General features: G+C 42.2%; 1 protein-coding gene across 1 annotated transcript in view; it reads right to left on the reverse strand.

The window, feature by feature from the left end:
• The window catches only part of LOC149217658 (bifunctional TH2 protein, mitochondrial-like), a 243,846-nt gene extending 232,188 nt beyond the window's left edge, over positions 1-11,658 (reverse strand). The window contains exons 1-2 of the mRNA XM_089391393.1: positions 11,328-11,658; positions 5,090-5,258 (exon numbers count right to left, since the gene is read on the reverse strand). Coding sequence (XP_089247519.1) covers positions 5,090-5,258; positions 11,328-11,530 — 372 coding nt within the window. The 5' untranslated portion in view covers positions 11,531-11,658. The remainder of the gene's footprint in view (positions 1-5,089; positions 5,259-11,327) is intronic.
• Between the last annotated feature and the right edge of the window lie 1,441 nt (positions 11,659-13,099).

The following is a 13,099-nucleotide window of genomic DNA, read 5'->3' on the forward strand; positions in this document are numbered from 1 at the left end:
CAAATTACATAATAAATCACACTCCTACTAAGGTTTTAAAGAATATCACTCCAGAAGAAGCATGGAGCTCAATTAAACCAGATGTAAGTCACTTTCGTGTTTTTGGAAGTGAAGCATGGGCCCATATTCTAGATGAGAAACATAAAGCTTTAGAACCTAAGAGTGAAAAATGTATTTTTGTTGGATATTCTGAAGATGTCAAAGGATATAAACTTATTCCACTTAAGTCCAAAAATGTTATCATTAGAAGAGATGTAAAGTTTGCTGAAAATATATCAGCCTACGAGCCTAGTTCGGCGGATGTGCCACCTCTCTCTATCTCTTCTACTTTTGAAAATATTTCTTTTTCAGATGATGAAAGCGGGGATGACAATCCTCTCCCACCTTCTCAGGGTCCTCCTTCAACTCCTCAGCTTCCAAAATGGGTATGTGTTACTCGGGATGCAGCAGGCGCTCTTGCCGGTGATCCTACAGATCAGTGATGTACACATTCTCAGTTCGATAGAGCCTCTTCTTTACTGGGTCAAACTTCAGCTAATTATGATCCTAACACCTTTGCAAAAGCTTCAGGCCATCGAGATTGGGACGCAGCTATGAATGAAGAATATCGTTCATTATTGGCAAATGATGCATGGGATCTTGTTCCTCTACCAAAGGGACGAAAACATGTTAGATGCAAATGGGTTTATAGAACCAACTATGGACCAGCTGGAAAAGTTGATAAACATAAAGCTCGTCTTGTTGCTAAGGGTTTTTCACAAGTTGAAGGCATTGACTATACTGAAACCTTCTCCCCTATTGCCAAAATGAACTCTATCCGCCTTGTTCTTTCCCTTGCTGCCTCTTTCAAATGGGAAGTCCATCAGATGGATGTTAAATCTGCCTTCTTGCATGGGGACTTGCATGAAGAAATCTATATGGAACAACCTACTGGCTTTATACAAACAAACTCCAGCCTTGTATGTCGACTTAAGAAATCCCTTTATGGTCTCAAGCAAGCTCCTCGGGCTTGGTATGCCAAAATGGATAGCTTTCTTTTAAAAACTGGCTTTTCTAGGTGTCATTCTGACAATACTATCTACACCAAGAAAGTGGGCAAGTCTCTTATCATTCTTGTTCTTTATGTTGATGATCTTATCCTTACTGGTAGTGATCCCAACCTTATAAACCATGTGAAGTCCAGCCTTAAAAAGAAGTTTGAAATGACAGACTTAGGACATTTGCATTATTTTCTTGGTCTTCAAGTCTTGCAATCCAAGGAAGGTATTTCCCTTTCCCAGTCCAAGTATGCCTGTGATCTTCTACGCCATTTTCACATGGAAAACTGTAAGCCAGCCCCTTCTCCCTTTCAGTCTGGAGCCAAACTTTCAGTCACTTGTACTTCCCCTGAAGTTGATGCTACCTTATACCGTCAACTTGTAGAAAAACTTTTGTATCTGACCCATACTCGTCCTGACCTTTTCTTTGTTGTTGGCCTTATTGCTCGGTTTATGAAAAACCCACATGAAATTCATTGGAAAGCAGCTAAGAGAATACTTTGTTATGTTCGAGGTACAGTTCAGTCTGGGATTCATTACAGTGTAGAACCATCTCCTCTATTGGTTGGTTTCACTGATTCTGATTGGGTTGGTGACCCTGATGATCGAAAGTCTACTATAGGTTATGTGTTCACTCTTGGTTCAGGACCTATTACATGGGCTTGCAAGAAACAAAGTGCCATTTCTCTTTCTTCAGCAGAAGCAGAGTATCGTAGTGTTGTAGAAGCTAGTAAGGAAGCCCTGTGGCTTCGTCAGATCCTGTCAAAGTTTGGCTTTCAGCAACAACATCCGACTACACTTTGGTGTGATAATCAAAGAACCATTCAACTATGCAAAGATCCAATCCAACATAAGCGCAGCAAACACATTGAACTGCACATGCACTTCATCAGAAAGCTCATTCACGACCATGTTCTTGAAGTGCAATATTGTTCAACAGATGATCAAGTTGCAGACTTCTTTACAAAGGCTCTCACAAAGGCGAAGTTTACTAAACTTCAATTTATGGTTGGAGTTCAGGAAATTGTCACTAAGGGGGGATAGGCTCTAATGCCTCCTTCCTTCTCCTATTGTGTCATATTTGTACCTCCTTCAATCCTATCCCAAATTGTTCTTAAGGGGGGATGTTAGGATATTCCGACACATAGGAAATAGTTAAGTATAACTTGGTCTAGTGTAGAGTTAGGTAAAGTGTGTTTCTTTACTATGTACTTTTGTAACTTACAATCCGACGGTCACGATATGTAGTGATCCGACAATTCATTTTCTTCTCAGTATTACCAACACTTGATCCGTGGCTTAATACCCGATTGGTTCATGATCACTATTTAAAGAGCATGGAGGGTGTTACACAGCAATTTGTCACTGTCATCTAGTCAGTATCCCTACTGTGTCATAAAATCAACTTCATGCTCTCTGAATTGGCCAAATGACCCTCTTTTCTAAGGTTTACTGCATCAGCGCGTCTGTTATTGAAATATCCGCGCTGACTGGCGGCTCATAGTGTATTCAGTGCGCTGCCAGCGCGGAAGCACATCACTTTTCCGCGCTGGTCGCATTTCATGAGCCAGCGCACCTTTCCTTTGTATTGGGTCGCGCTGACATGACTTTCCTAGTTATTGAGGTGCGACGTCAGCGCGCCAGTTCCTTTATAATCCGCGCTGATCCTGTTTGGGCGAATTTGTTCTAACAGCCAACCTTCCAGATGACTCCAGACCTGGTTGTTGGCCTTGTGAGTATCGCCCTCCCTTCTATGGAATGTATGTTCGTCATATGGGCCACCTTTCTTGGAGATAAGCTTATCCTTCCACCCTCCATGGAGACTCCTTCTCCTATATATTCCTCCACCATTACCATCAGCAGCTAGTTTTTGACAACAAGGAATTCATAGTGTTTTTGTGTGCTGCTGCTAGTAGGTAGTTGGTGTGATAAAGTGTGGATTGCTAGAGAGCTAGAGAAAGGTTGTGAAGTCTTAGAGTTTTGTGTGAGAGAGAGTTGCTTGACTTGGGAGATCTACTTCTTGGGTGAATGCTTATGAGACTTGCTGGCTGGACCCTCTCGAGAAGGACTCAGCGTCAGAACAATGGTTGTATCTTTCTCTGATTATTGATTAATAATAGATGACTACTGTTATAGTTTCATTCTCATTTGTCTATGCAATGGTTAAATGTGAATTACATCCTTTCTGACTGATGTATGGTTGCTTTTATCAGATTTCACGCTTGTGTTTGCATTTCTCTTTGTGTGTGCAGGTGTCCGACCACGAGGATAGTGGAGGATTGTGACCGGCCAGAGCAAAGGAGCGAGTGTGGCATCTCTTCATCAAACAACAGCGCTGGAATCCAAGTAGGTGTTCTTTGCCTACTTTGTTTAATTGCAATTAGGAGCTTGCAGGGTAGCATTGACTGATTGTTGCTAGACCCATGCTGGGCTAGTAGGGATCGCCTCTATCCGTAGAGGGGATTTACCTCTCCAACAGAGGGTCCTTTGTAGGGTAACCGTTCATGAGAGAAGCTTATGTAAATTTTCATTCTTTTATTAATAAATTGCCTGAAGTGGCCGCGTTGGCTCAGGCCGTGGACTGTTTCCCTCTTTGAGGGTTTTAACCACATCAAGAATATTGTTGTATTGATCTGTGATCTGTTTGTGAGCGGTGTCCTTTGGTGTTCTGTCTGAGGAACTTACCTTGTAAATTCCTACATATAAATGGTGTTGTTCATGTTGTTGTTCATTACTTCTAGCAAAAGAATTAATTTGTCCTGAACAAGTAATAGGAAATAATTAAATGGGTTAATAGCACCTTCTGGATAGCCAAAAATTTCACACTACTAGATCCATTTCCGCAAATCTTGGGATCCTCAATTTGGATAGATTTCAATTTTCAGTTTGCACAACACCAGAAGCTACATTGCTTTAAAGACAATAAGCACACATAACTCTAATTTTAACAGGAAACAAAAGAAACTACAAAATAAAGGTTGCACAACTGCATTCAAGGGAATCAACAATTTCTTAACCTTTCAAAGAAATTTTGTTGTTTCTTTCTCAGACAGCCTTTTCATTTAGAGCTGTGTGCTTCTGCACACTCTAATCTAGAAAAGCATTTCAAAAATCTTGTTATCACTTTTATCCAGCAAAAACATGAATATCAGAAGTTTCAGAGAACTCTATCTTTTAAATTAAACAAACATAACATTACAACATTTCGGTTCTACATGACATGGGCTTGTCCAGAATGCAGTTTAAAAAAATTAAAAAAAAAAAAAAACAAACTCTATACGAAAAGGGTGGTGCCCATGCATGCCTTTGGTACCTTGGACTTTGTCTTTCCTCTACTGCTGGTGCTTAATCCGCGGGGGATCTACTGGCTTTCGAGTCGTCTTTGCTGCCTTGACTATGCTGCTCCTAGAAGTTATGTGCCTGCATAAGTTAGTGTACTTAACTATATACTTTTCAGTGTTCCCACATCCATGTAGTTCCTAGACATAAGCCTTCCTTTGTCTCAGTGATTGGGTAAGGAAGGAGGTAAAGAAGTGGTGTTCCTGTGAAGGGGATGAATCCCATTGGCAATCGTGTCCCTTCCTAAGCATATATGATATGGGCTTGGTTATACCGGTCAAGTTAGGGACAAAACGTCACAATAAATTAATCTTACCAAAGAAAGACTAAAACCATATCCACTACCATTATTCGGCCAAAAGATGTACGAGGAACTATGAAACAGACTGCTCTCCGTTAAAAGTAGTCTTGACAAATGAATACAATTTAGATAACCTTTTCTAGCTATCAACCATGAAGAAGACAGGATTAATTAAAAACTGTGGAAAACACGCTCAACTAAGACAGAATCTAGCTATCAACTGTGTTACATTTAATTTCAGATATAAGTCATGGAACAAAACATTTAAAAGCGCGATACAAATTTATAAATATGTATATTGAATGATTTGGCCTTTTCTAAAACACATATAAATATGTATATTGAATGATTTGGCCTTTTCTAAAACACATAAGCTACCGAAACATGTAAAAGATGCAGCCCGGCATCATACCTTAGGCACAGAATTGTGCAGATTGTGTTCTTCCACGGCGGATTTTTGTATCTTGCCGATATATTTGTTGTTTTGCACATTGATCAACTCTTCCTCAACGTCTTTTTGTATTTCGTTGATTAATCTTATGTCATCATCACTGTCTGCGCAACCCTCTACCAGCTTGCACCTATAATGAAATATTATTTATTTAGATGCTCTGCCATGCCTGTAGTATATATTTATATGAATATTTAGTTCAGAATTTATTTATATGAATATTTAGTTCAGAATTTAGGCTTCAGAGATTAGAATTAATTTGAAATTCATCTTCTGAATTCATTACATTGAAATTATTCGATGAATCCTGAAGAGGAATTTCACATGAATATTTATGCTAATGCATATCTACTGAATCCATCACATTGAGATTATTTGATGAATCCCGAAGATAAATTTCACATGAATATTTATGCTAATGCATATCTACTGATACAAAGACACCAGGCAACGAAGGATAATGATAATAGTAGAAAATAATATTAAAATAAAGAGGCATAACATAGCGGAGCACGTGTGAAAAAACAGTAATTCGTGGCTAACTGTGTTCGATCGTGAAAAAAATGTAATCAAATTGTACCTAATTCTATATCTTGCTTCGTGGAGGTGACAAAAGTTTAAACCCAAGTTTATGTCATCTTCCAAGTATGTTTGGAGACCGTGATTTTAGTACGAGATTTTTGTTGCGAGGGTAAGAAAAAGGCTGCAATAAGTAGGTACTGTCCAATTTCTGTAGATTTCTCCAACCAAAATAGTTTCATACAGATAAGATAATTATATTTATGTCCAACTAATGTCCATAAAGTAGGTCAAACGGACTGTTGAGTACACTGATGTATATACAAAGCGGGAGAACCAAACGGTCTGCTATAAAAGATACAATGCATGAAGTAAATCAAAGATACAATGCATGAAGTAAATCAACATTTGGCCCTAGCGGAGAAGATCCTGGAGCTAATAGGTCTGAGGTTCAGACCCATCTCTCCTAACATCTGAGGCTGAATGAATAACATTGAAGAAACTCAACAAAGTCTGTTGGCCTGATGAAGAGACGATGGCAAGTGCAGACTGTCCATTAAATCGTATCCTAGGGGGTTCACATGCTGCTGAATGCTAGAGGACCTAGTATATCTCCCAGGAACGGATCTGAGACGAAACCATTGCTGAGATCTCATGTGGCAAGGTGAGGTCCCACGGATCCTCACTGATCTGGAATCTGGATACGTATTGGTATCAATCGATCTCTTGGTGCCCCTGTCTGAAGGTAGTACCCTGAAAAATGCCGTGATCCTCTGTGTGGGGTCAGGTCTGATGGGAGGCTGAAGAATATGCGCTCGAAATCTAGGAGCCTCTTGCATATATAGGGCCAAACATCTCTGATCGAGGTACCTGAAAAAGTCGGCGAGGGTCTGAGAATCTCTAAACAAGCAATGAAACCTTCCTCTTATCTCGTAGTAGACAGGGCATCCAAGGATGAAGTGCACCGCGGTCTTTCCTTCCTATAAATGACATACCTGGTAGAGTCTATCTAGTCTATCCACCTGGTGGTCTGTCTCTACCCGAAGTCTATGAGAACCCACTCTAAACTGGCCTAGAGGAATGCGAAGAGCATGCATCTAGTGGTGAAACGTATACTGGGGTCAAACAATGAGCCCGTCTCTCAACTCCAAGAAGTGTTTAGCATAGAAGGCCATCTTTGGGCGCAACCCTCCTGGAGGATTGACCCAGGTGACCTAGACGAACTGCCTGTAGATGTCCTCCCTGATGATCTTGTTTAGTTCCTGTCTAGTAGGTAAAAGGTGACCAGGAGCATCTAAGAAATATCGGAAAGGAGGGAGACGATCCAACTTAATTCCCACTTACTCTAAGAGGTTTGAAACTCCTGTAAACCAACATCTAGCTCGGCCTGAGGGAGTAGAATGGGCAATAGTCTCAGAAGAGCAATATGCCAAGAAAGGATAACGGTCCCTACTCTTTATCGAGTCTATCAAGCCTTGGCCACAATGCAAGAATGAAATCAATCTGAAGACCGTCTCAAGCCGAAAGGGCTGAGCTCCAAACTCTATAAGGATGATGTGCTGCGGCACTATTAGTTTGCACCTAATGATGCTGCGGAGAAGAAGAATCTAGACTCTCTCAGCTGAAGCCCAATCTGACTCAAGTAAAGACGGTCCCCAAATCTCTAAGACATATAGAACAGTGGGACGAATCAAGGTGTCCATGAGGCTCATCTTAGACGAGATGTCCTAGAAGTGATGTCGAAAGCATTGTTTCTCAAGAAGGGATAAGGATCCATATCCTTTGTTGATCCGAGGCTGAAGCGTTGGTCGCAAACTGAAGCGTGGACCTGAGAATTGCACCCCCAAGTAAGTATATGTGCTGGTGATCATAATCTCCTCCCCTCTGAATAAAAAGTGAAGGTCTAAGGTTTTCTTCACCCCATTGAAGATCATAACCTTGGTTTTACCCAAGTTGACCGTCAACTGTCGATGGTCACAAAACAAAGCTAAGGCATCCAGTTGCCTCTGTAATCCTTCTGGGGATGAGGAGAGGAGGACCACGTCGTCAGCAAAGAGTAGAATAGATATCAAAACCTGGTGAAGGAGGCAGCCATCAGTGTCCTGGATATGCTCGTGTAGAAATGCTTCCAACTCATCAATATAGATCCCAAACAAGGTAGGGGGCAGTGGACAACCCTGTTTAACCCCAATAGTGCTTCGAATGAAATCAGACATCCCATGGGCTGCGTGAAGACGACCAAGAACAGACTCATATAGGCGCATAATAGCGGTCAATAGGGTTGTAGAGATGCCAATATCTCTGAGTCTCTGGAGCAAGGCCTCCCTTGGAACAGAGTCAAAAGCTTTCCGAAAATCTATGAAACAACAGTAGACTTTCGAAGAGCGGTGTCGTGCCTCCTCAATCACGGCGCAAAGGGTGAAGATGTGGTCAATGGTCTGATGATCCGGTCGAAAACCTGCCTGTCCCCTAGCTCTGAGTTGTCTCTACTCAAGGTCACTGGAGAGCTTCCTATGTAGAATAGTAGCATACAACTTTGAGAACGTGTGACCCACCATGATCGTTCTGTAGTTATTGGGATTTGAGCTGGAACCTGATTTGTGGATCGAATGGATGATGTGGTGTGCCCATGTCGGTGGAAAACCTTCACGGACTACATGGTTGAAGAGATCATCCAAGTAGCTAACCAAAGCACGGAAACCGTGCTTAAAGAACTCTGCTTGGTAGCCTTCCTCATCGGCTGCTTTGCTGTTGTTCATCACCCAAATGGCCTCTCTAATATCTCTATCTGAGAATAGATAACAGGAAGAGGGTGGGGAGGTAACATGAATTTGGGCCTGCCCGGGAATATCATAAAGGTTGGAAGTGTGAGAGAACATGGATGTAGGGTCGAGGTCAGGTGGAAGAGGGGAGCGTCAGGGAAGGATGGTACGCCAGAATTGTTTAGGGGAGTGGGCAAGGAGAGCAGAAAGTTCTTGTCTTCTATGGGAGACAAAGAGTCGTTTCTTGTGATGAAGGAGACGATGATAAGAAGCTTTGAGGTCGGAGTAGAAGGGTTGAGAGTGGGTGAAAGCATATCGAAGTTCTCGATGTAGAGTCTTGCATTCATCATCGTACCATTTGTTCATGGGGCAAGATCCAACTTTAGGGGAGATGGAAGTGGAATGAGTGGAGTGGGGGAAGGATTTGAGTGTTGCTTCCCAAATGGCAGCTGAAAGACAGGTGTATTTAGTGGAAGCAGAATCAAGCAAGGAGAACTGGGTTTTTGATGGGAGCATCTTGCGTAGGGTAGAGGAGAAAATGTCAGGGTCTCCTTCGTCAAATCAGAAGGTAGTTCGGGGTGGGCCCTGAGGGGAGGGATGGGGTGGAAGGGGAGGGTCAAACTAGAGAGAGAAAGAAAGAAGTGCATGATCAACAAGGAGGTGGGGGAGACTGAGAAATGGCGAATAAAAGGGAGCAAGTTATGGCTAGCGAGTACATAATCAACTACACTCGCACCCCCGCCATATGGTCGACAAGTGAAAAAGCGAGAGTCTGGGAAACAGGGGAGACCATTTAGAATCAACAACTCCTGGGATTCCCCCAACTGCAATAGATGTTTACCATAAGCTGTAATGGGGCCTAAAGCATCATCTGACATCCGGTGAAGCCCTACTGAATCTGGATCTATCCCCTGGGTACAAAATACATCCTTTGATCGGTCGTGGAGAGGGATCTGGAGATCTCTAGTGTGAGCATTGAAGTCACCTAGGAGGATGACTTCCCCAACAGCACAGTACCGGGTGATGTCGGTGTACAAGTCTATAAAGGGATCCCCATTTGAGCCATTATGGACAGCAAATGGTGAAGAGGTTGGGGGGAAGTAACAAACTGCAATGTAGATGTCCCTCGGAGGAGAGACTCCGACGCTAATCCGAATCCACATAAACCTGGCAAACTCATCTTCGGCTACCAAAGATACCTTGTTCTGGAGTGAGTCACTAGCCAAACAAGCAACTCCACCTGATCCTCTGACCCCTCCTAAGCTCCTCGTCTCCTGCCTGCAAATTGAGATCCAATGGTAACCTGCAATATCTGGGAGGGGTCGAACAGGGCTCGCATGAGTCTCGGTCACGAAGAGGATGTTCGTTGATTCGAGAGCATCATACAAGAGTCCCGACGATGACCAGAAAGATCCATTGCCATTCCAACAATGGATAGAAATGCCTGTACCCTGTCGCCTCCCCAAGCGGGCCTATCATTTGAAACCTCCAGTTCAAGGTTTCCGCCCAGGTGGGAAGGAGTCCCAAATGATTGCCCGAAAATTCCTAATAACCGCCCATTTCCCTGCCTGTCGTGCTGCCATAACTTGTTCTCTGGATTGTTTAAGTTTCACAACCAATGCTCGAGTGAGGTCCTCATCCAAGAAAATCCTGTTGGGAAGAGAAAATAACTTCTGCTTAGTCCTGAGGGTGTAGAGTCAATCAGATGCAGTCCAAAACCTGAGGAGGAGAGTGGAGTCGTAGCCTAGCGAGGCTTTGTCCAAAGCTATATCGGGGAGGGTAAGGGTGTCCCGAAGGAACCTAGCCCCCACTTCCATAGGATCCGGAGAGGGGTGGGGTAAGGGGAGAACTCTTACCTTGAGATTAGATTCTCTTGCCCGTCTATTGCGTTCTTCCCCAAGTTTTGTTTGCATCACCTCCCCAACCGCTGCAAGAGGGGTAGGAATTTTATCCTTCCTTCGAACCACCTGTACCCAAGAATTGATGTGTGTCTCCGTTTCTTGTTTGAAGGTGGCTTGTTGGGATCGGATTTCTTTTTGTTTGCTTTTAAAGTCAAGAATTTATGCATGCAGTGCACCATTTGGAGGATGGAGAATTTCCCGCTCTTTGGTTTCATGTAACATATTCTTAAGGGATAAATTATCCCCCTCCACCTCTGAAACTCTGGCAAAGAGGGTGTATTTCTGAACGGCGCTGGTTGTTTCCAGTTTCGAGAAATTCCATTTTCCGCAGCATTTGTTTTACCAAGGCTCTCCAGAATGAGAAATCGGACTCTGGCTGACTACCACTTGCTCTCGCTGGTTTTCAAACGCTGATAATTCAGCGAGGCTAAACATGTCATCTTGGCACAATTCGTCTTGTTGCACAAATCCAATCCCTGGATTTGGAACCCATTTTTTTTATCTCTGTCTGTTCTTCAGCAGTAAAATTCATCAAAGAATTTAGAGAAAACCCCTCTACCGCCATCTTGGTATTGGAGTCACTGTCAAATTTAGTGGGCAGATTCCGTCAAACACCTGCCTGTTCTGTTTCTGTAATCTGCCTGTTCTGTAATTAAGAAGTCTAAATTCTTTCTCCTAATTCGTTCTTCCAAGTTGGGGTCTGGTTCTGCGATTTACCACCACAATCTCCGGGAGGCGTTGATTTTCGACTGTTGGGAGACCGCGTTCTATAACTCGACTTTGTTGAGGGACCACGGTTCCTTTTAGAGCTCAAATTGGCACTTTCTTTTGTTTTCGCCAAAAACATTTCAAAAGAAACAATAAGACAGAGAGATATCTGAAAATTATTTTCAGGAAAAACAGAAAATTAAAAAGTACTCCAAATTCCAGTAATGGCCATGAATGCCAAATTTGAAGAAATAAAATCGTAGGGTCACTGTCAAAATGAAATCAAAGTTACAGAACCCAAAAGCTTACGCTTCAGCATATTTTTTGAGAAAATAAGCATCCTGCTCAATAAAATTGAGAAAAGACTCTCTCTTAAGCGTCCCGGCTGCCAAAGCTACCACAAAGGGATCATATTGTGAAAAGGCAGCATGTTTCTTGAACTTTGCCCATAACCATCTAGCCACTCCTGCCTCATCATTGACCTCCGTGACAAAAGCAGAACGCGGCTCCATGAAATTTGCAGATAGACGGTTGCGCGCAAATGAACTTTAGCTACTTGGACTACATAACGTAAATAAGGGGAATAAGCGGAGGCTGTCCACGCGAAGCTTTTTGTTTTTTCAAATAACCGGAATAAAAGGAGGCTGTTTACACTGATTCGTCAGAAATGGAACAGCCATTGTAACTCATCTCATAAAAACCTTATCATAACGCATTTGTCAGAAATGGATAGCCATTGTAACTTAATTGGTAAAGTAAAAATCATTTAAGTTGTGAGGATAGTTGTCAATATAGGACATTTAGATGACTCATGTGTTTTGAGTATATTTTGGAAATCTAATAATTTAGGTGATTTTAAAATTGACTATAAGTTAGGGGTGGTAGGAGTAGTTTATAGGAGGGGTGATTTTTATTCTTGATGAAAAAATTAAGATTCAATATAGTTGGGTTCGACGTTGCTACCAAAAAATAAGTTGAATTTTTAGCTCTCTAGAAAAGATTAGAATTAACAATCGAAAAGAAAATACTAATTCTCATTGTTTTTAGTGATTCAGTAATTGTAATCCGGCGAGTATGGGAAGCAAAAGGATCCCATAATAACAGTCTCCCCCCTATATTGCATAGGATTGTTATTCAACTTCAGAAATTTGAAAAGATTGAATTCTTTCATGTCCTAAGGCACCTGAATCCTTCAGCGGATGCATTGGCCAATAAAGGGACAAGTATGGATCAAGGGATGTTAGAGTTGAATAATCGAAATCTCTCAAATACCCCATTGCCATGACCCCTTTATATGGCAAAGAAGAAATAATCAAGGGCCCCAAAGGCCTTTTAAGCATATTGATATATGAGGAAATTGGAGATCAGGACCACTTGTGGATGGCTAGGAATTCAGCGTGTTGTTCGATGGAGGTCTTCAGGGTTTGGCAGTAGGAATTTGTTATCTCGTCCTACATGGCACCCCTACTCCTGCCCAAATTGCCTTCATAGATGGCACATGATCCTAGTGTACTAAGTGCACATGTGTCCATATATCCTCTTGAACATTATGGATTTTTAAACGACCGAGAGCATTAGCGTTGTGACCTCATTCATTTCTCCTTAGGTCATCGTTAATTCTTCCCTCTCTTTGTATCTATTTGCACTCTCTACAAGCATTTCGAAGCAATTTAGGATCGGTGAGACAGTCATGCAATTAATAACTACAAGGAGAATGTGCATTGCTTGACGAGGCCCAATGACAACCTTGGATCTAGGCTCCCTAAGGCCTATATAATGATAAGCAAGCCTTATTTAGCTATGTCGAAGATAACGAGCAAGGGAGGGTGTAGTGTCAGAATAGACTTGGTGATTAGAGCCAATTTTTGTGCACTGAGACGAACACCTCCATTTTGGAGTCAAGTTTCATCGAGGTGCAGTCTCCTCATGGAGAATATAGGTTCTTCTTCCCATGATACTGAGCAGGTGGACGTGAATTTTCTCCTGGACAAGATTCTAGAAGCCATGGCAGGCCTTCTGGGTACTTTCAACTAGCGAAATGAGGCAAAGGAGAAGGCACAAAAATCCTTTCAGGCACTTAT

Source organism: Pinus tabuliformis, chromosome 1_1 (genome assembly GCF_031772625.1).
Source record: "Pinus tabuliformis cultivar Carrire ecotype Pingquan chromosome 1_1, CPIR1, whole genome shotgun sequence".
In the NCBI taxonomy this organism is placed as follows: Eukaryota; Viridiplantae; Streptophyta; class Pinopsida; order Pinales; family Pinaceae; genus Pinus; species Pinus tabuliformis.